The sequence below is a fragment of the Hipposideros armiger genome, unplaced genomic scaffold, assembly GCF_001890085.2.
Source record: "Hipposideros armiger isolate ML-2016 unplaced genomic scaffold, ASM189008v1 scaffold_1111, whole genome shotgun sequence".
NCBI classification, from domain to species: Eukaryota; Metazoa; Chordata; class Mammalia; order Chiroptera; family Hipposideridae; genus Hipposideros; species Hipposideros armiger.
The window spans coordinates 161,178-184,594 of NW_017732461.1; the positions used below are offsets into that span (position 1 = coordinate 161,178).

At 35.6% G+C, this 23,417-nt stretch overlaps 1 protein-coding gene across 3 annotated transcripts in view; it reads right to left on the reverse strand.

The window, feature by feature from the left end:
* The window catches only part of DNAJC13 (DnaJ heat shock protein family (Hsp40) member C13), a 102,844-nt gene that overhangs the window by 64,825 nt on the left and 14,602 nt on the right, over positions 1-23,417 (reverse strand). For all 3 annotated transcript variants that reach the window (XR_002122727.1, XM_019632254.1, XM_019632253.1), the window contains exons 2-13: positions 21,306-21,386; positions 14,757-14,832; positions 13,790-13,939; positions 13,343-13,384; positions 10,031-10,231; positions 7,723-7,929; positions 7,508-7,603; positions 6,533-6,624; positions 2,172-2,338; positions 1,983-2,062; positions 1,729-1,898; positions 1,181-1,280 (exon numbers count right to left, since the gene is read on the reverse strand). Coding sequence is in view for 2 of the 3 variants with exons in the window: in XM_019632254.1 (XP_019487799.1) it covers positions 1,181-1,280; positions 1,729-1,898; positions 1,983-2,062; positions 2,172-2,338; positions 6,533-6,624; positions 7,508-7,603; positions 7,723-7,929; positions 10,031-10,231; positions 13,343-13,384; positions 13,790-13,939; positions 14,757-14,832; positions 21,306-21,373 (1,449 nt within the window). In the remaining variant the exon portion in view is untranslated. The remainder of the gene's footprint in view (positions 1-1,180; positions 1,281-1,728; positions 1,899-1,982; positions 2,063-2,171; positions 2,339-6,532; positions 6,625-7,507; positions 7,604-7,722; positions 7,930-10,030; positions 10,232-13,342; positions 13,385-13,789; positions 13,940-14,756; positions 14,833-21,305; positions 21,387-23,417) is intronic.

The window sequence follows — 23,417 nt, forward strand, 5'->3', positions numbered from 1 at the left end:
TAGGTACTTGGTGTCATAGGACTATTATGAAGCCTAAATGAGATAATTCACCTGAAACACATAGCCAAAACCTAATAGGTAAAGAGAGTTCAATGTGTTTGTCTCACACTATTGGTATTTTATGTTCTAGTTATCACACTAATTCTTTTAATGGATTTATCTGTAGTAAATATAATGAAATTCACTTTGGGGAATAAATGCAAGGTTATATACATTTATTATTTATGTTTATTCTATACTACTAAGCTTGCCTAAAACACTTGGTATAAGAAATAAAGTACCATATACTATACACAAAATTAAGTAAATGACAAATTTCAAAGTTATACTGAGCAATTGCTTCTCCCCCCCGCCACACACAAATAGTCACCAAGTTAGATCTTTACTTGTCACACAGCTTTTAAATGTGCCTTGTTTAGGTCCTATCTTACCTTGGAATCCTTACATGATAATATGGTCTATCTGCCTGACTTCATCTATAATCTACTCCACATAGCAACCATGAGCTTTCTAAAATTCAAACCTGCCATATTACTGCTCACCTGCAGAAAAAATTTTCAATTGTTCCTCACTAAAAGATAAAAATATAACTCTTTTGTCTGATATAAAAGGCTTCTTATGACTATCTCTGCATAGATCTCTAGCTGTAACTCTTAATCCCATGCACCCCCCAAATACATACCTGATGATCCAGCCACATTCAATTATTTGCAGGTTTCCAAACATGCCTTTGTATATGCTATTCCCTCTCCCAGGAGAGCCACCTCACAGCTGGAAAATACTTGCCTATCCTTCAAAATTCAGATCAAGTGTAATGTCTAGAAAGATTAGCTTAGAATCGTTTGTCTTCCCCTTACCACAAAACCAAAATTAAGTGCTGCTTTTTAGGGACTCCATGGTCGCTATGATTTTATATTGCATACATATGCCTACCTTACCAGGTTTTAAAGAAAGACAGAACTTTGGTTTCATATCTGTGTATTTCTAGTATATAGCACAATGCCTAATTTATAGGATGTGCTAAGCAAAAGTTTATTTGGATAAACAAATGGCTAGGAGAGCAATTTAGGAAATACAGAAACACTGGATTTCATTTGTAAAATGAAAATCTGGATTTGTGGAAACTGAAACCATCAGTCAACTTAAGAAAAACCGGTTTCCTTACAAAAACCCTACTTACACACATGAGGGCACAGAGCATATCGACAGCTGCATGGATTACTCCATTGTTGTTCCTCTTCAGTGCTTTTACTACCTTCACTCCTAGACGCTCCCGAAACCTTGTAGAACAAAAAACAAGCAGATAATAGCATGTCAGAGCATTAGTCTGTTAATTTACTATTAAAATAGAACGTAAGTCATTTTAGGTTTCCATTGCATTACAACAGTAATTACGTATTTTGAATCCCACCCCTGGAACATATCAGTTTTCATAATAATTTTTTTCTTTGAGGGGAAAGATTTTTTTTTTTAAGATTAATTAAAACTAAAAGGCATGTAATTTCCCTTTTAAATTCACTGAAAACGAGAATCAGTAATATTACGGGTATGATACCAATATCCCTTTCAGTTCCACTCACCTTTCTTTTTTATTTCTCAGGAATAAAAACTATCATATCACCATATAAAAGGTATCAGGTTTAGTCAGCTACAAAGAGGTGAGTTGTTGATTCTTTGTTAATCTGAATTGCTCAAATTCTCTAAAAGAAGTTTCAGAAGACAACTTACTTTGGGAGCTGAGTAAAGGCTAGAAAGCCAGCTTTGGAAGCCACAAGCCTCCTCACAGCCTGGAACTGACTCTCGAGTTCTGCATTTGAAGCAACAACATCTCCTTCTTGGGACAACAATGCCGTGATGGCATTATTGATCAGTTTTTCTTTGTTTTCAGAGAAGAGACCCTATATGAAAAAAGATTACTTCAAAAAAAGCTTCTATACCAAAAGTTAACGACAATGAACATATTATGATACAATGTATCTTACATCCTGCGTTACCGCATGCAGAACTCCACTGTATGAAATATTAGCATTGAACCTGAATACAGCATCTGCAAAGTTGCCATCTGTAAGGAGATGAAAAAGTTCAAAAGTTTTAGAGATTTGCATTCCTAATTATTAAATTTTTATTAAGCAGATGGCTAAAGATGCAGTTACAGTTAAATCAAAACTTACTTGGAGGTGTAGCCAGGAATCTGAGGTGAAGGCTCTCTACTTCCTCATCAACAGGCATGCTGAGCAACCCCCATCGCTGACCTTTATGGGTTGATGTCATTTTTACGCAAACATCTCTATTACCAGAGGCTCTTACTCCATCCAGCAAACTTGCTAATAAGGAATCTCTAAGTAAGGTTCAAAATAAAAAGGTTTTATCATTGATAATTACAGGGAATTTTGATTCAGAATGCAACACAGGCCCTTTAGCAGGTTACCTGCTGGTGGGGGTGGGGGGTGAGGAGGATGGGAGGGCACTTTGGGTACAAAGGGAAGCACAAAAGAACAGGGGCTTCAGGAGAGAGCCTGGAGTTCCAATATTATTATCCTCTTCACTTTGCTGTCACATACTTTGTACAAGTTACTTAAGGACTGTAGCTTTAAAGTTTTTCTGTATTTCTTTAGGATTGCTTTTTAATAGCTTTACTGAGGTATAACTAACAAACTACAACATTCACCTCACTAAAATACAGTTTGATAAATTTTAATAAATTAGTGCAATCATCACCAAAATCCAGTTTTGGTATACCCCAAAAAGTTTCCTTGTACTGATTTGCAAAAAAACTCCCCAGCCCCAGGGAACCACTATCTGCTTTCTGTCTCTATAGTTTTGCTTTTTCAAGAAACTTCATCAAGAAATTAAAAGAGAAGTCACAGGCCGGGAGAACATATTTACAAAAGACAGATCTGATAAAGGACTATTATCCAAAATATACAAGGGACTCTTAAAATTCAACAGTAAGAAAAACCCAATAAAAAAGGATCCAAACAAAGTTCTTAACAAGAGACCTCACCAACAATACAGATGACAAATAAGCATACGAAAAGATGCTCTACATCATACATCAGGGAAATGCAAATTAAATCAACAGGTGAGATACCACTACACAGAATGGCCAGATTCTGTACCACCACCACCACCAAATACTGACAAAGATGTGGGGCAACAGGAACTCTCCTTCACTGCCAGTGGGAATGCAAAAAGGCACAGCCACATTTGGAAGACAGGCAGTTTCTTACAACACTCAACATCCTCTTATTGTATGATCCCGTGATCACATTCCTTTGTTTTCACCCAAAGGCACTGAAAACTTATGTCCACACAAAACCCATACACTGATGTTTACAGAAGCTTTATTATTCGTAATTGTCAAAACTTGGAAGCAACCAAGATGTCCTTCAGTAGGTGAATAAATACACCATAGTACATCTGGACCATGGAATATTATTCAGTGCTGAAAAGAAATATGCTAGTGGGCCATGAAAAGACATGGAGGAAACTTGAATGTGTATAACTAAGTGAAAGAAGTGTGAAAAGGCTACACACTGTACAATTCCAACTATGACACTGGAAAAAGGCAAAGTTGCAGAGACAGTAAAAAGATCAGCGTTTGGTAAGGTTTACGAGGAGAGGAAGGGGTGAACTTGCAGAGCACAAAGGATTTTCGGGCAGTGAAACTAACTACTCTGTATACTATAATGATGAATGTATGTCATTATACATTTGTCCAAACCTATAGGTTCACCAACTGTAACAAACGTACCACTCTGGTGGGGATGCAGATAATGGGGGAGGCTGTGTAAATGGGAGGTGGCGGGGAGTAGGAGGTATATGGGAGATCTTCTGCTCAATATTGCTGCGAACCTAAAAATAAAGTCTATTAAAAAAACTTTATTAGGTATCTCAAAAAACTGGAAATGGAACTATCATATGACCCAGCAATTCCACTCTTGGGTATCTATCCAGAGAAACCCAAGACGCTAATTCGAAAAAATATATGCATCCCTGTTTATTGCAGCACTATTTACAATAGCCAAGACTTGGAAACAACCAAAATGCCCATCAGTAGACAACTCGGTTAAGAAACTGTGATACATTTACACAATGGAGTATTACTCTGCTATAAAGAAGGAAATAGTACCATTTGCAACAATATGGATGGACCTAGAGACCATTATTTTAAATGAAATAAGTCAGTCAGAGAAAGACAAATACCATATGCTCTCACTTATATGTGGAATCTAAAAAACTGAATGAACAAGCAAAGTAAACAGAAGTGGTCTCAGAGATATAGAAGAATAACTGATGGCTGTTAGTAGGGAGGGGGTGGGGATGAGGGAAAAGGGGAAAGGATTAGACAGCATAAATACATAACTACAATATTGCCACAGGGACATGAAAGACAGTTCAGGGAATATAATTAATAATGTTGTAAATATTGTGCAGGGTGTCAGATGGTCATGTCTTGTTAGGAGACCAGTTCATGGATGGGGAAGAGGCTTGATCACTGCACCATACACCTGAAGTTGATGTTGTATAATCTTGTATGTCAACTATAATTGTGTGTGTGTGTGTGTGTGTGTGCGCGCGCGCGTATATATATATATATATATATATATATATATATATATATATATATATATATATAGTCACGGGATGTGAAATATAGTGTGGGAGTGGAGTCAATGAAATTGTTATAGATATGTATATCAGTGGGGGGGAGTGGGGCGACGAATTGGGGGAGAGGGGTTGTCACTTTTAAGGGTAAAAATAATAACTATTGTACTGTTGTACACCTGAAACTAATTAAAAATTTTTTTTAAATGGAGGAAAAAAAACTTTATTGAAACAAAATCATTAATATGTAGCCTTATGTGTCCTATTTTATCATGTCATTAAGCTTCAGTCCTTTTTGTCGCTGAAGGGTATTTCACTGATGGATGCCGAGCATTTTTGTCTATCCATTCACTAGGTAAAGTATATGTGCATTGTTCCTAGTTTGGGTTATTACGAACACTCACATGAGTCTTTGTGTGGGTCTAGTTTTTCATTTCTCCTGGGCAGATACTTAGGAGTGAAACTGAGGGTCATATATGTTTAAACTTTTACAAAATTGCCAAACTGTTTTTCAAAGCAGTTTTATTATTTTATATTTTCACCAGCACTGTATGAGAATTCCAGTTTCTCCACATCCCTACCAACAATTGACACTGCTAGTCTTTTTTATCTTACCCATTTTAGTAGATATGTAGTTTTAATTTTCTTTTCCCTAATACCTCATATTTTTTCATGTGTTTAACCATTCATATCTTCTCTGGTGAGGTGTTTATTTGAATCTTTTGCATATTTATTATTGGGGTTTCTGTTTATTTAGTATTGAGTTATGAGTTCTTTATATATTCTGGATCCAAGCTCTTTCTTTATCAGCTATGTTTTCCAAATATTTTCTCCATGTCTGTGACTTGTCTTTTCCTTTTCATAATGAGCAAAGTTTTAAATTTTGATAAAGCCTAAACAATCAACTTTTTTCTTTTATGAGTTATGCTTTTGGTATTATATCTAAGAAATCTTTTCCTAATCCAAAATCACAAAGAAATTGCTTTTTTCTGAATGTAAGCTTTATTGGTAATAATGGCACCTTCTTACTAGTGCTACCGTTAAACAATATAATGTACTCATAAATAAACCTACATAATAAACATGACATACTGTAACTATTGCGATTCCTCCTCTAATCAGAACACCTGCACTATTTTTTCAGAAGTTCTCTTCCTTGAATTCAGGACAGGAAAAAATATAACCTTTTGCGTAAGATGCCATTTTTGTTGACCTTAGATCAAAAGCTTTCCAAGGTTAAGAAACAGTTACTGGTCATACTACAGGAAGTGAAAACACTTCCATAAGGCTGTATTATAAACAGTGGCAAAATACAAGAACAATTTCAACTAATTTTTAAAAACAGATTCAGTCTCCATCTATTCACTTAAAAGAGTTGCCGGGAATGTAAACACTGCTTAGTATATAAAGGGAGATCCAGTCACTCACAGTACAACAGCACAGTTAAGTGTGTTTACCCTACAGGAGAAGTTTCGGAGCTATAGCATCTCACAGGTTTTCACATCAATGGCCAAGTCACAGTATATATTAAAATATGCATATTCCACTGGAAAATTAGCAACTAGCGTAACAGTACTAACTTACAGAAATCTAACTTTGAGTATAGTATTTATATTAAAGTAACTTGCTGCTGTTATCTAAACAATTTAACAAAAGTAGTAGGTGTTATTCTAAATAGTCTTTAAAAGCTAGTTTCAAGAATACACTTTATTTCCATCATCTCATTTAAAATTGAGTCACCATTTTTAGTCTCTTTAGGAATTCGAAAACTGAATGAAGGTCATCTTAAATATACAACAAAATAATGTAGTCTTTTCCTAAATTACATAATTCTGGATTATAAGTCTTTGTTTTTCCTCTTTGATGGAACACTTTGCCTTGCATATACTAAGGTCTCAAAAGCTTAATGAATTTTTTAAAATACCTCTCTGTTGAAGAATATTTCCGTATTTGTCCTTTTATAAATTCAATGGTAAAAAGTTGTGGATTTTCTGAGTCACAAACCAATGCAAATACCTAATGAAAACCAAAAACAAGTTCAACTAAAGATGTTTAGTTTTACGGCATTTCATTAGAAGAAAAACCACACATCATCACTTTTACAAGGTGTGATCAAAACATATGGTGAATGCTGCTGCCCAGTGCCATCCAATGGAAGGGCAGGTATTTTAAATATGGGATGAGGAGTGTCGAACCTTCGTAACAGCGTGTGACAAGTTTCAGCTTGTTCGATGCAGTCAGTCGGGTGTGAGCTATGGTTGAGAGAAGGTGTGCTTTAAAGTGTACTGTAAATCATGGATCACAAACAATGCATTAACATGAAACAGGCAGACAATTTCATCCTCCATCATGACAACGCTCCATGTCAAACATCGCTTTTGGTACAATTTATGTCAAATAAAAACATTATGGTGTGTCCTCATCCACCTTATTCACGGGATCTGGCACCATGAGACTTCTGGCTCTTCCCCAAAGTCAAAATGATTCAGGAGATTGAGGCAGTTATGACAGCACAACTAAAGACACTCATGAAAGAGGACTTCCAGAACTGCTTCAGAAAGTGGCAAGAATGATGGAATAAGTGTGTTGGAAGCGAGGGGGCGTATTTTGAGGGGGATTAATGGTAATGTGTCTTTTACTGTAATAAAATTTTTTAAGTTAAACATTCACAGTATTTTTTGATCACACCTTTTAATCCATGCAATAATTGAACAAAAAGTTCCATTCACTGTATACTTGGAAAATAAATCTTGAAATATTCATTGTTCTAACGACAAATACGATAATGTGAAGAACACATATTCTTCCTGTTCTCGTTCTTTAAGCATGAAAAAAATATTAAAATAGAAATTTATTCTAATTTGTCAATGGAAGGAAATCTCCTTTTAATGAAACTTACTTCTCCTAACGGCTTCAATGTTGCAATATTATAGGTTGCTGGATCACGTTCTACCAAACATGTTTCTGTAAGAGCTAGAACTCTTTTTACAGGTTCCTTCAAACAAAATTGAGACATTAAAAAGTTATCAAAGAAAATAATTAAAAAAAAAAGTTATCAAAGAAAAATGTCAAACTCAGATGAACAAATTTTTATTTTTAACACACGGGTCTTACCGAATGTCTTGGTGATATTTTTTGGACTATAAACTCAGCTAAAGATGTGATGGATTCATCGGTGCTGTATTTTCCAAAACGGAGATTCAAATATTGCTCAAATTCTAAAGGTTCTTTTCTGATCCGCAATGAGATACCTATGTAGTTGCCAGCATGATCTATTGCACTTTTGATAATTTCTTCTCTTTGCTCTGATGCAAATAAATGCTGCACAAATTTTGAAATTCAAAGTCAAGGTTGAAATAACTAAAATGTAACCATATTGAATCAACTCATAGGAAAGAGATTAAAGTAGCAATTATAGAGAAAAAGGTAGTAGATCTTATCAGAGGTAAATAAGCAACGTGTTGTGGTAGAAGCCATATTACTAAATTAAAATCACACAATCTGAGATATAGTCTTGCAAACAACTCACTGAATGGAAATATACCTACTCAGAGTCTGGTCCTCATCACCATATGAAAAACAGCACTCTGGGGCTTTCAAAAGGTCGGAAGGGACCCCAGCCAAATCCAGTGCGGGTGGGGGGTACTCTATGGGCAGGATTCCAGTTTCAACTAAGGTAGCTATGATTTAGTCTGTTTCATATAGTGTGCTTTCTTAAAAGATTACCCTGAAGAATGTTTAAATGTTTGCAAGTCACTGGTCCATGGATATTACAAACCAACCCCCAGGAATGTATTTACAAAGGTTAAGAATAAGGCGTTGCTACTTGCATCTGGTGCCTGGAGACCAGAAACGGTAATTGTCCTGTAAAGGGCAGGAGAGTCCTCCACAAGAAAAATCTTTCCTGCCAACAGCTCCCCTACTGAGAAACACTGGATCAGATCATGTTTTAAAACCTGATTTTATTTCCAGCAGCTTACCACAGTTGCTATGGATATAAACAGCAGCAGATAAGATTTGTTGAATGAATCTGTCATGCTATTACATTTGTAGTGAATTGACTCATTTTAGCTAGTGTCTTTTAAAAGGCAGCGAGTATGCTTAGAAAGTGGATAATTAAGATTAAAACTGCTTGATGCCATTAAGCAATAAAATATGCTGGCAATTGATGAGTATCAGAATTCTCATCCTTGATGTTTACCAGATGCATAATTCAAGGCTTGATTGAATTACTGTGATACAGTTATCCTGCTAAGGTGTACGAGGCCATATTCCTATAATTAGGTATATTTTCCACCAAGGAGTTCATCATTGCAAACTTCCAATGCCTTTGGACAAGCCTTTGGACAGCATGGCTGCAGCAGGCTTTAGGCTGCTTTAGGGTGGAAGAGGGAACTAATTTTCTCTTTGGGCCTTCATCTTTGGGTCTAGATTCAGAGGTATAACATGTCTACAAGTGTGTTCCTAGATGAGGGACAGTAGGATGGTACCCATCACCTAGGTTAAGAGTGAAATCTAGGATGGAAAGAGGCCCATACGCTCGGAAGAGCTAACATATTTTGCAAATCAGATTGTTTGCCTTCCCTTTCATTCTTTTTATTTCCCTTCTGAGACCCTCTAGCCTTTTATGTGTTTAAAAGTTTCAGGCTTGCCCTGGCTCTGCTACTCTAAGAAGGATAACTGTACATCAAACACTGAGTCTTGGAGTAGTATACCCAGGCCACTAAGGTAGCTACAGGAATTACAATTCTCAAAGGAAAGCTCAACTGAGTCCCTCCATGTGGACACTCTCTCTACTGCTCATCTTTGAGATGTGGGGTTTCATTAAGGCAGGATACTTCTTATTTAAAAAAACAACAACAAAAAAATGGTCATCATCTATAGCTCAGATTAACAACCAGGGTCTCAGCATTTAAATGGCTTCTGCTGTACCCTACAATTTACACACAATTCAGAATTTCAAGACAAAAACATGCAATGAAGTCCAAATTTGGAGTTTCAATGAATACTCAATATTTCAGGTTATAAACAGCTGGGCAAAGAAAAAAGATTATAAAAATAAGAGATTTTAAATTATTTTTTTCAAAGGAAACTTAGAAACTATCAGGTAAGACATTAATACTAATGAACAATTCTAACTACTATTTACTAAACACTAAGCCTACACTGTGCCAAACTTTTTACATAATCTCACCTGATCCTCAAAAGTCAACAACAATGAACAACCTATAACGTATATATATTTCTCTCATTTTAGAGCTGCAAAATGGGACTCAAGGGCTTTGATACCAAAGCCTGAACTCTTAATACCACACTTCCTCCCAAAGGACTCACATGAAATTTCAAAATCAAGTGTTAAAACCCTGCTTTCCTTCAAATGGTCATGTTCCTTTTTAAATGACTTTTTAAAAACAGTACTTACCAATCGACTAAATCCTCCATAAAGTATACAAAACCCTCCTTGATAATCAGAGAGATCTACAAAGCCTTCAATATTTCTGTAGTCATAGGAACAGAGGACTCTGTTGGTTGCAGGATTAATTTGGTCAAAGCCTCCAGGAGTTACTTCCAAAATGACAGGTTTTCTTGTATCACTCCAGTGATGCTTATAGCAGTTATATCTCTAGAGAAAAATAATATTAATTTTAGGTTCATATATACACTTACCACAAAGTTACATTTAATGTATCAGTCACTGATGAAACAACCAAAAATCTAAACAATACTATAAATATTTAGAGCTACTATCCAAATTGCTAAAAACAGTATTAATTTTAGCTATTAGGAGGTTGTGTTTATTAAGAATATTCACTCTGAAGATAATATGTCATTTTAAAATTAACATAGTTTTGGGTTACCATATTTTGTAGAACAATTTTAAGTCACTCATGCAAATCTATAAAAAGAAAACCAAAGGAAATACTAAATAGAAACACTATTCTGAAAGAGTTTTTTGCAAAAAAGATTTCAAGTTTTCTTGATATATTATTTTAATTAAGTTAGATCCAGTAAAAGCTAAGTCACACTTTGGGGAAGTTACAGTATTCAATTTAAACAACCTAAGCTAGTTCAGTGTATTAATATAGATTTTCTTTCTACAGACACAAAAAAGCTGAAGCCTCAGTGCGACCTTAGGCTTTTCTAATCATATCAATGGAAAGTTATCTTTAGAAGATCTCATTAGCAAATAAAATTCTATTTAGACCATAACATTCTTTTGTAAATTAAAGTACCTAATATCGGAAATGATTAGAATTGTCAACATTCATTTACTACGCAGTTTTAAATTCTTAATAAGAAAAATAGGGTTTAGTTGAGGCAGCTAAACAAAATTATATGATACAGAAAATAACTTAAAATATGCAAAGAGAATATAAGGATAACAAAGTGTCAGATGTGAAATGAATGTTCCTTTGCCCACCCCAAAGTCCACGAAGTTTCCTACCCATCAATATGAAGAGGAACACATGGTCAGTTACATGACTCCTAAGGTACAAATAAAGTGGTGGCTCAAGAATACAACTATTTCTAATACTGAAATAAGAGAGAAAGTCTCTTGTGGGTGTTCATGAGAGAGTAAGGCATTAAATCATAAACACTTCCACTAACATCCCAACACTAAACCCAGCTATGAGGTTCATAGGATCAAATCACATCAAGTCCCACTGCATTATTGATCGATGGCATCATAAGCGTTATAGCTCCATAAATGGAATTCTGCAGAAAGATACAAGGATGTATTTAGAGCCTGGATTTTGAACTAAAGGATGGGGCAGCGCCACACTTCTCCAAAGTGTGGGTAGAAGGGAAGCCACAGAACACAGTGGCACTTTTCCAAACTATGCCTATTTACATGCCCCAACCCACTCTGCAGGATATTCTCTATTCCTCCCAGTAGATAATCAACTGTCATAATGAGATATGCCCAATAGAAACACATCATTATCTCTCAGGACTGTGGAGGCCTAGAAACAGACTTGGGAGACCCTGATTTACAGTACATCTAGGGGCAATTTTAAAGGTCTGAGGGCCAGTGCCGGCCGAGTGGCGCATTGGTTAAGTGCTGGCTTGGGATGCCAGAGGGCCCCGGTTCGGATCCCACATATGAGGGCCAGTGACACTGCCCTCTACAGCCAAGATGCTGAACAACAGCTCAACCTGGAGCTGGGCTGCCTTGAGTCGCTGGGGACGGTGTAGGCTGCAGCCCCTGTGGCAGTGGGTTGCCATGGGATACCGTGTGTGACCAGCAGCCAGCATGAGTGACGAGCAGCCGCAGTGAGCGGCCGTCCAGAAGCCGGCGACTGATCTGTCTTGCCCGGGAAGAGTGCAATGATGGCGCCAACTTGGGCCAGTGAAGCAACGTTCTCCACAACCACAACTAGACTGAAGAACAAAAGGATAGCTAGCACCTTGTCTGTTCCCCTCCCCCCAATTCCCCAATAAAAAAATCTTTAAAAAAAAAAATAAAGGTCTGAGGGCCAAATTCAATAAATGCAAGAGTGTTGTTTAGCCAGCACAGCATTTGGAGGTGGGGAGAAGATGCCACTTGTTCCCGATATAGAATCAGGTAGATTGTCCTTCAGGAAATCTAGAGATATTGTTTCCACCGAAAGTTCTGAAAAGTATTAAGTTGTTTAAGTTAAATGATATAAAGAGAAACTTATAAACAAAATCTATAAGTATGCTTTTAGAAGTAGCTGTTTTCCAAAACAGATGAGATATACAGAAAACTCACCTGCTAACATACAATAATTAAAATAAGCATACCAAATTACGACTTAAAGAAATTTGTCTGTGGCTCAACAACAGCAACCAACAAGCAGCTAACCAAATATCATTAAACTGTTTTATTAATAAATGGCTTCTGGACAACCAGCCAATTGCCCGAGTGAAGTCAGTAAGGCTTCTGGGATGCTGAAACAAGCAGTAGAACATCCACAGAAAGGACGAGAGCTTACCGAGATGGGAATAGTACTGCCAGCACATCAGAATTCAGTTCCTCCCTTTTGCCACAAGCCCTTGTTCCGACCCGTGCTATGAGTTTAGGCATTATCCTGCCCTCTCCAATCCCCCAATTATAAAAGCATACCTTCTCATGGAAAAAACAAAACAAAACCTCAGTTTTCAAAGGAGTGAAAAAAAGCATAAACTCCCAGTTCCCCACCCTAGAAATCTCTGATTTCATTTAAATGCTGCTGTAACATGACTAGAAAAAGCCTTGGGAAAGTTAAGAAGATTCTAAATAAATAACCAGGACTTCCTCAAAGCTGTTAATGCTTCATTACCAGCCAGGTCCAGTGCAGGAACATATAGTAAGACAGTTTCGATCTACTCAGACCTTACAGTTTTAATACTTCTGCAATAGGAAATTCCTACACCTACTGCATGTTCCAACAAGTAATATCAGCGGTGTGGTGCTTACTGCTGCTGTTTAGAACACTGAATAAAGACACCTAAACGGTGACAGCCTTGTTTTTAATGGTCCACAGTTCTCTGCTGCAGACTTTTCTCAACTATCAGCATTAACAGTCATAAGTCTAATTCCTCATATCTGTGTTTCCTGTTAAACTACATTCATCGCTCTATCACGCAGTATCAGGAGACATTAGTTATGTTTCCTTTCTTCCCTTTAGCTTTGTCAGAAAAGGAACACACAGATCATGGAATGATTTTTACAGTAAAAGGCAACATTTGAACAAATAAAAAGAGATATTAATAAACATTAAATACTTGCCCTTCCTGTGATTTTTCCTTCTGAAAAATCAGTTCTAAACCTCTGAAAGAAAAAACCACAGTTAATGGCAATAGACTTGTAGGGCAGCATCACAGAGCTGTGCTTTCTACCCAAAACAAGTAGAATCCCAACTTGGTAACCAAGATATTTAAAAAATGTGATTAAAGTTATAGTTTAAGGATATTTAATATAAAGTATGTGAAATTTTACTTAAAAACAAGATAGATTAATTAAATATATAACTGCTTTGTTCTGTATGTACACTTAAAAAGACTCAAAACTATCAAATATACAGAATTTTCCAGTCTTTCAGTTAGAGATAAGTGAAAGTTTCACAGTATCAAGTTAAAGGTCATTAAGAAAAAACAAGCCTATACTTTAAAAAAACTGTTTCATTTAAAAAAGAGAAGAGAGAAATTTAGTTTATTAACATGGAACTGTTCTTACCAATGCTTCTGTAAGAAGTTCTGTTCTGTGTTCTGTAGAAAATTTTAAAGTTTCTGACTTTTTTCCACTGCCTTTACGAAATGTGAGGTTGAACTCTGTTCCTTGTCCTTTTCCAACAGGGCTAATGCTGCAAATGTCTCCATAAGGCCACTAACAAAAGAAAGGAATTCTTTCAACTGGTGCTATAATATAATAAAGTGCAACAATTATATCCACTACTTTAATTTCACAATCACTGATTAAATGAGAAAAATTTTACAAAATAATACTGAAGTCTAAAAGAAGTTATGTCTTATAGTAATTCTATAACAATTTCTTTTAAAGGTTTTCAGTCATGAGAGACAGCAATAAAAAAAATCCTATCTGTAGTCCAATTTTAATGATTAATAATATTAATCCAAAGCAACTGAAACACACAGAAGTGAAACGAATTGGGAAATAAAATTTTATGATTACCTGCAAATCTGTTAAAAATAAAAAAAACAAAAACAAACGAATCTGTAAAACATGCTGAATTTAGAATTAAAATAAACTAGTATGTAAATATGTTTACTTATCCATATTCGGGTTAGTCTTGACTTTATAATCAGTAACCCTACTTCCATGACAAGTATGTTCCAACCACTGCACTTGTTATTTATGTATGCCTGTACTATAGTAACAACACAGCCTTTAAAATTATAAAGAAGTAATTTACCAACTTTACACAACAAAGATGGCTACAATCTATACTAATATATCAAAAAGTTATACCATTTAGAGCCAAGAAGCAAGCACATTTATTTTTAGCCCGCCCCCCTTACTTATTTTTAGTCCAAGCACTGAGAATTATATAAGCATATCAATCTTTCAGATCTGACATTTCTAACCTAACATACTGATTTCAGGCCAAGGAGTTATGGGTCATATCCTGGCTTTTAAAATTCAAATGGTGTTCAGACAAACACCTAACATCTAACTTGATTACCTGATTTGTTACTTCTAAAGTATTGGGATTATATGTAGTAATCGCATGGGTTCCAACTGAAAAGACACGCTTATACCTACAAAGGAAAACAAGTACTTAAATTTAGTCTTAAATAAAATAAACATTTTGTAAGAAAATATATATGATATTGACACAAAAGAAATTTCAATAAATAGAAATGTGTTAGTTGATTATGACTAAATATAGCTTAGTTTTATATTCTCACTCTTTTTAATGCTCTAAAATGTTATTGGCATTAAAACCCACCCACCATTCATTTTACTGTGAACTAGTAAGATCCTTAAGTAGAAAAGTGTGATCTGTGCAAGCAATGTTGTGTTGTTACCATGCACGAAGTTAGCAAAGCACTACGTAAGGATCCCAAGGTTCTAAACAGAAAGTTTCTATTTAAAAAAAAAAAAGACATTGCACACTACTAATTCTTTCAAAATATCCTTTTAACAAAACCATGATACAAAGGAAGAAACAGCTATGACCTGCAACTGATCAGGCAGAGCCACATTCTGGAATCTTAATCATTTCTATTTAAGCAACTACCTATTACGTTTTTAAGTGTTGCAATTTTATGGAAGTAGGAAGCCTACATTCCAGACAAGCAATTTTCACTTCTCACTTTGCTTCCTTCACTTAAAGTAACATCTCAAGGAGAAAAACCATTTGGATATCAGTAATCCTTGAGAAGAGAGAGGGATTTATAATGATAAAAAGTGCAACTGAATTAGAAAAACTTGCATGTGATGTCCAAGTGTTCCAGCATCATGTGCTGAAAAGACTACCTTTGCTACTGGAGCTGGCTTTTAATACAACATTGTGAATAAAATATAAAATTCCTATAAAGCAGGTACGATACTACAATATTTGCACTTCTGGGTAAATGATGTTCAAATCCCAGATTGCCTGATAATAATCACTAAGAGTTACACAAAGAAAACGCAAAAAGAATTCAGGATAGGCTTATCTAAGGTTTAGAGGCTGGCAAGGTAAAAAGCTAGGATCAATAAAGCAATGGAAATAAAGGAAAATAAAAAAAATACCTCAGGATTCCTAGGGTTATCAGAGGTGGTGAGGTGTGTAAATGCCAGGCAGCTAAAGAGATTATCATCTCTTCTCTCCAAGGATTCTGTTTCTACTTCTAAGAAAGGTCTCAGAAATTCATCAGTTTCACTTTCCCTCAACTCTTCTCTCAATTTCCTCTAACTCAGCATTAGGCAGACTATCTATGAATGTGGGCATCTGCCATTGAATCTCATAGATTGATCACCACACATTCCAATGTATTGAAGTTAAAATCCTGTTCAGGTATTAAAACATTGCTCTTAAATTCAGACCATTAGCTACAATAAATGTATGCAAGTATTAAAGTGATCCACAGGTAGATTTTACTTATAATTTCCACCCAGAAAACATTAAGAACCTGTGTTTTGAACATTACCCTGAAGTTTTCCACAGTGAATCTGCATGAAACGTACGCATCTTCCTTCCTATCGGAAATGGCTTGCTTAGGCCAAAAAGGAAAACTGCTCGTTTGGGAAAGAAAAGTACTTTTTACCCCTGAAATCAACCCCCACTTCCAGAACAAACGATTTAATTATATGCTTTACAATGGGAAAATGGCAAGCATAGAACAAAGGCTACTTTGCCAGCTCGGAGTCTATGTTGATGGTGAACAGACCTGAATTATTAAATGCACAAGTAGTGGCTGCAAAGTAAGACATATGAAAACTATTACAAAGGTAAAACAAAATGGGTCACATGAATATCCTCAAGGATATGAACAAAAAAGGGACTACGCTGGCAAGTCTGAGAAGCTCAATAACTGAAAGGAACCGTAAGCGATGTTTTGATCATAAAAATATTCCTAACTGGGCAGGTTATGATGGGAAGTCACAGCCTAAGGCCTATATGATAGATTAACCTCTACCTTGAGCAAGCCCTATCCATTGTTGTTGTGCATCTAGGACAATATAGTGAAAATGCTAAAATGATCTCTTTTCCAGACCTCCAAACACCCCTGGTACCCTGCAAGACATCCCCAACATACCTCTTTATTATCGCTTACTTGCACACCTCTGTAAACTATGTACATTAAATGTTAACTATCCTGCACCCATCAATGCAAAACAAATATGCATCTCTCCATTTTACTTTTTATCCAATCCTAGAGATTTCCCTGCTTTACTTTCTCCCACCTCCTTAATTTACCATCAGTGAATTTCATGTAACCTTCCTTATGTCTTCTCCTTTAATTCTAATGTATAAAATAAACTGCAATAAAGGTACTCCCCAAGGCATTTTCTCAATCCTTTGAGATTTTGCTTCCAAGACTGGCCCCAAACCTTGGCTCAGATGAACTCTTTAAACCTTTTCTTTAGGCTTGGAATTACTTTTGTTGACAAGGGAACTATCTGGAGAGGTTATCATTGATTTACGCATATTAAAAGAAAAATATTTATTTATCTTTATCGCCACTATCAATAATATATTACAGAAATGTTGGGGCTGGATTAGGAATACACACACACACACACACACACACACACACACACGGTGCCAAAAAAACGTACACAGTTTTTAAGATGGAAAAAAATGTATTAAAATTGTAATACTCAATATATACCGATAAGGAAAGACATGTTTGACTTCTGCAATTGTAAGAGGTGCTCAAAGTGGTTACCATCAGCATAATTTTAATACAGCTTTTTCCTTTCTTAAAATGTGAATACATTTCTTTGGCATCCTGTGTGTGTGTGTGTATGCAGTGAATATATATATATTTATATGGAGTCTCTTAAAATTGAGGCCCTAAATTCCCAAAATCACATGCAAAATTTGTTGTATACAGACCTGTTTCTAGAGAGGGTTCAATTAGCAACTCCGAAACAACAGAAAATTTTTAACGTTGGCCATTTATTTTTTACATTAAAACTGATAGGAAATACTTTAAACTTAGATTAGAATTGGCCACATAAAATAGGTTAAGTATAACAAAAGTTTCAGTGCTACATAATGGCATGATCTAATGAAATAACAATCACTGTCTGGAAAAGGTAGAACCATTGAAGAAGTTAAAAGCTTCAAGGTGGGGCCAGCTGAGTGGCGCAATAATTAAGAACTGGCTTGGGACGCCAGAGGGCCCCGGTTCAGATCCCACATATGAGGGCCAGTGACACTGCCCTCTACAGCTAAGATGCTGATAAACAGCTCAACCTGGAGCTGGGCTGCCATGAGTTGCGGGCGACAGCGTAGGCTGCAGCCCCTGCTGCAGTGGGTTGCCATGGGCTACCGTGTGTAGCCAGCAGCCAGCGTGAGCGGCCAGCAGCCGCAGTGAGCGGCCGTCTAGAAGCCGGCGACTGATCTGCCTCACCCGGGAAGAGCGCAATGATGGTGCCAACTTGGGCCAGTGAAGCAATGTCCTCCACAACTAGACTGAAGAACAAAAAAAAAAACAGCAACTTGTCTGTTCCCCTTCCCCCAATTCCCCAGCACTGTTCCCATCCTCCCAATTCCCCCAATAAAAATCTTTAAAAAAGAAAAAAAAAGCTTCAAGGAGTGTATTTGTGAAAACAAGAAAAACAATGATGAAAGAAATTTTAAGAGATCTATAAATGGAAAGACATCCCATGTTCATGATCAGAAGAATGAATACTGTTAAGGTGGTAATATCCCCTAATTAATCTAGAGTCAATGTAATTCCTATCAAAATCCCAGTTGCCTTTTTTGTAAAACTGACTAGCTGACTCTAAAATTCATATGAAAATGCAAGAGACTCAGGACAGCCAAAATAATCTTGAAAATGAACAAAGTTGGAACCTCAAACTTTCTAAACAGTGCTGCTTCAAAGGATACCACCAAGAAAGTGAAAATAAAACCCACAGAACAGGAGAAAATATTTGCAAATCATATATCTGATAAGGGCCTTGTAGTTCATAATATATAAAGAACTCTTACATCTCAACAATAAAAAGACAAATGACCCAATTAAAAAATGGGTAAATGATTTGAACAGACATTTCATGAAAAACATACAAATGGACAAGAACCACATCAAACAATACTCAACATTCTTAGTCATAAGGGAAATGCAAATCAAAACCACAAGAGGTACCACTTCATACCCACTACAACGGTTAAAATAAAAACATACAGACAATAACAAGTATTGGTAAGGATGTAGAGAAATTGGAATCCTCATACATTGATGGTAAGATTGTAAAATGATGCGGCCACTTTGGAAAAACAGTTTGGTTCTTCCTCAAAAAAAGTTAAACATAGATTTACCTTGTAACGCTACATAACTCCATATAACATCAATTCCACGCCTATGTATATTCAAGAAATTTGGAAGTATAGATTCACTCATAAATTTGTACATGAACATTTATAGCAGCATTATTCATAATAGTAAAAATGTGGGAAAATACAAATGTCCATCGATCGGTGAACAGATAAACAATGTGGTCTATCCATACAATAGAATAGTACAGTAATACCTCGGTTTGCGAGCATAATTCGTTCCGGAAACAAATCACTCGTATTGCAAGACATCACTCTTTTACCAAGTTAAAAATGTATTAGGTTGGTGCAAAAGTAATTGTGGTTTTTGACATTACGAGTAATGGCACAAACCACTATTTTGCACCAACCTAATAGAAATGTTTGCTCATCTTGTGGAACACTCGCAAACCAAGTGACTAGCAATCCAAGGTTTCACTGTATTTGGCAATAAAAAGAAATGAAGAACTGACACATGCTATGACATGGCTGAACCATGGAAACATTATGCTAAATGAAAGAAGACAGTCACAAAAGACCACATCTTGTATGATTCCATTTATATGAGATGTCCTAAATAAGGAAATCCAGAGACAGAAAGATGAGTAACTGCCAGATGCTAGGAAGAGGGGAGTAGGGAAGTAACTGCTAATATTTTTAGAGGAGATTTTTTAGGGTGGTTATGAAAGTGTTCTGAGAACTCTACAACGTGGTTCACAACTCCACAATACACTAAAAACCACTGAATTATACACTTTAAAAGGATGAATTTTATGTTATGTAAATTATATCTTATAAAAGCTATTATAAAAACAAAAAGTTTCAAGGTATGAATGATGGAAGGAAGGAATTGTGCTGAGAGCACAGAAATAGTTCTTCTCCAAATTATTACAAAAGAAAAAAGGATTCTTAGTCACTACTTTCTAAGAACATTAAAAAAATTTTCCAGATGATCACAATTACGGACAAGCTCACAAAGCAAAAAGTATTACAGCAAGTTTGTTCTTCAGAATAAATGCACCAGTATGCTATAATTATATTAAAAACAGAAGTTATATTATGATGATCAGAGCAATCTACCACTTGAGGAGAAAATAAGAATCACTTAAATATACGATTTTTTTAAGGCTGCTTCAAAGAACTAAAGGAAAATAAAAAAAGAACTAGAGACTCATATTACCCTGCATATGCAAGTTTTCTCTCTAACTTTGCTCAATGAAATTAACTGAAGAAAAAATTTCATTAGAAATATTCTACAATGGTAACAATTATGTTAATTTAGGAGCTCATACAATTTGAGCTATTAAACTGAAAGGAAACAAAATTAAACACTCAAATCTTTCAAAATGATAGTCAGTTTGCCACTGCAAACCAGAAACGCTACAGAATTCAGATATTGCACTATTATAAGAAGTTACCACACTATTACCTAAAAAATGAAAAGAATAAAAACTAGTTATTGGCTTTGTGCACAGGTCATGTTTTACCTGAGGCCTAATCTGGAGCCGTCATCTATTTGTCAAAGTGTGGCACACTCATGTTACTTATTACTATTCAAAAGGACAGGAGACTAAACTTTTTTTCTAGTGCTGAACAGGCGCCATTCATAGAATACTCAAGGTATAATATTTAAAGCATAATTTTAAAACCTTCACACACTCTGTATCACATCTTTTAATCTTTCCAGCAACTTGAGGGGCAGGAATTACCATCCATTTTACAAAAAGAAAACAAGCATCTAACGCCTTGGTCTGATCAGGCAAGCTACTAAAAAACGTCACTCTCCCCTCCCAAGGAAAAAAAAAGGTCAAACCCAATTTTTAAGTTTCATGACAAGCCTAAAGAAAGATTACAAAATGCACTATTAGCCTGTTTTCTCTTACAGTCAAATGGATATGATCATGTGTTGATCACACACAGGCTAGTCTCTGGGTGATTAAGGTGTGGCGTTAACACTCCGCTATGACTGCATAACCTCATCATTAATGGATAGCATCCAAGGGTGGATAACTGGTTTACTTCTAATTGTTACTTTTAATTCTTACCAAACTCCTTCCCAGCACGGACATAGAAAGGCAGAAATGTCAAAAGAAAAAAGAACAATTTATTCTAAATGCAGCATTTGCATCTAAAATATGCAAATATGCTTTTCAGAAGAGACAGGCTGAACGGTTACTACTCAAGATACTGGAAGAGTAATGTTTAAAATGATACTTTATGGAAGCACAGGAAAATAAAATCAACAGAAATACTTACTTTCCCCTCCATGAATGTTTTGTTGTATAGAAACAGGCCAAATCCTTATTTTCCCTAATTATGTTCATTTTGTGCTGAAACCTGGAAGATAAAAATATGGGTGAACTTAGTACAATATTATCCTTAGTTTTTCCAGAATCTCCCACCCCATACCTTCATAGCCTGCCATATGGTACTGATCTTAAGGCACAATGTCTTCTACAAGACCGTAAGGTTTTCAAGGACGGACAATTATCTGTTCATCTCTTTGTCACAACCTTTAGTTTGTCATGTTGTGATTGCCTGCTCTCCTCCACTACACTGGGTTTCCTGAGGGCAACGACTGCCCTCTGTTAACATCCCAAGTATAGAGACTCTAATAAGAAATATTAAAGTAAATGAATCTTTAAATCTCACATTGCCAAACAATGTCTTGGCACACGATAGGTAACTGAAAATGTTCTCCACGTGTCAAACCAACATGAAAAGGTTTTTGTTGCTAAGTGCCAGCCATTTTACTGTCACTGTCTCTTTAAAGGTAACCTATTGTAAATAAGATTTAACTAAAGTAACAATATTCTCATAAAAGTAATGCATGTCCATAGTAAGAAATCTAAAATGTTCATAATTAAATAATCTTTCACCCTCACATTCAAAGATAAATCATTCTAGCCTCCATTCTTCTATTTATGAAAAATAGGGTTTTTTGTTTTGTTTTGTTTTGTTAGTTTTGTTTTGTTTCCTTAAAAACATGAGGTTGTCATTTGTACAGCTTAGCCCGTTTTCACAAAATATTAACCTTTTCCCATGGAATTAAATATTCTGTGAGAATATGATTTTTAAGGCCACATGATATTCCACTGTATGCCTATAACAAGAACAAGTGCAGAAATTAAGATTATGTGTTTAAAAACTTTTATAGAAGTTTGGTTAGTAAACTCCTCTGGTTAAACAGGATATAGAACAGTTCAGGAAGGTCAAACTTGTGTGATGAATCACACATGATGTGAGCTTCCTACCAGCCTCATGCAGAGGAACCATGTGCAATATTTTAAGATTAGTTTGTTGACTGTAATCCTGAAGTGTATAAAATCCAGAATACATTTATTTCATTAAAAAAATTTTAAATTTTGCTAAGTTTACAGAATAAATTGTTTGAATTGACTACTAAAGACTGACTGATAAATTTGAAAATACTACAATACTTGCTTCAAATTGAGTAACAGTTCAAAATGAATATGGCCTTTGTTGTTTCTTTTGTGAACTGGCTATTTCTTCCTACCCTCAATAATTAGAAATGCACTCTAAAAAATATTTTAAGATACATACCAAAGTGTCAATACAGTCTGAAAGGTTGGAATTGTGTGTGATTCACGTAAGCTTTCCATTTTTTTTTTTACATCTTTATACGCTGGTCTCATTTTTTTAAATAAATATTCTTTTCATAATTAGAATAAAACCATTTTATTTCAAAAATATTTTTGTTTTTATAACACCTTTTTGAGACAGTTCACACACCATGAATTTCACCCCTTTAAAGTGTTCAATTCAGGGGTTGTTGGGTTCTACGACCAACCTCGCTATTTTTAGAACATTTTTATCACCCCAAAAAGAAACCCTACCAGCAGTCACTCCCCACTCCCCTTCACTCCCAGCACCTGGCAGTCACTTGTCTACTTTCTGTCATTACGGACTTGCCTATTTTGGACATCTCATATAAACGAAATGATAGAAGATGTGATCTTTGTGACTGGCTTCTTTCACTTAGCGTAACATTTTCAAAGCTTATCGATGTGTGTCATGATTAGTTTCCTTCTATTGTACATACAATATCACACTTTGTTTATCCACCCATCAGTTGATGGACATGTGTGTTGCTTCTACCTTTAGGCTATTAACAATCATGCTGCTCTGAACATTCACTGTCCGTGAATATGTTCTCATTTCTTTTGCATATATACCTATGTGGCAAAAACATTTTAAAAGAGACCTGTTTTGACATTGCTTTCTTCATTCCTACTTGTTTTTGTATGAGCACTCTTCCTCTAGACATCTGTATAGCTCAGACCTTCACCTCCCTCGAATGTGTTCAAATATCACCTTTAAAATAAGGTCTACCCTATCTTGTTTCAA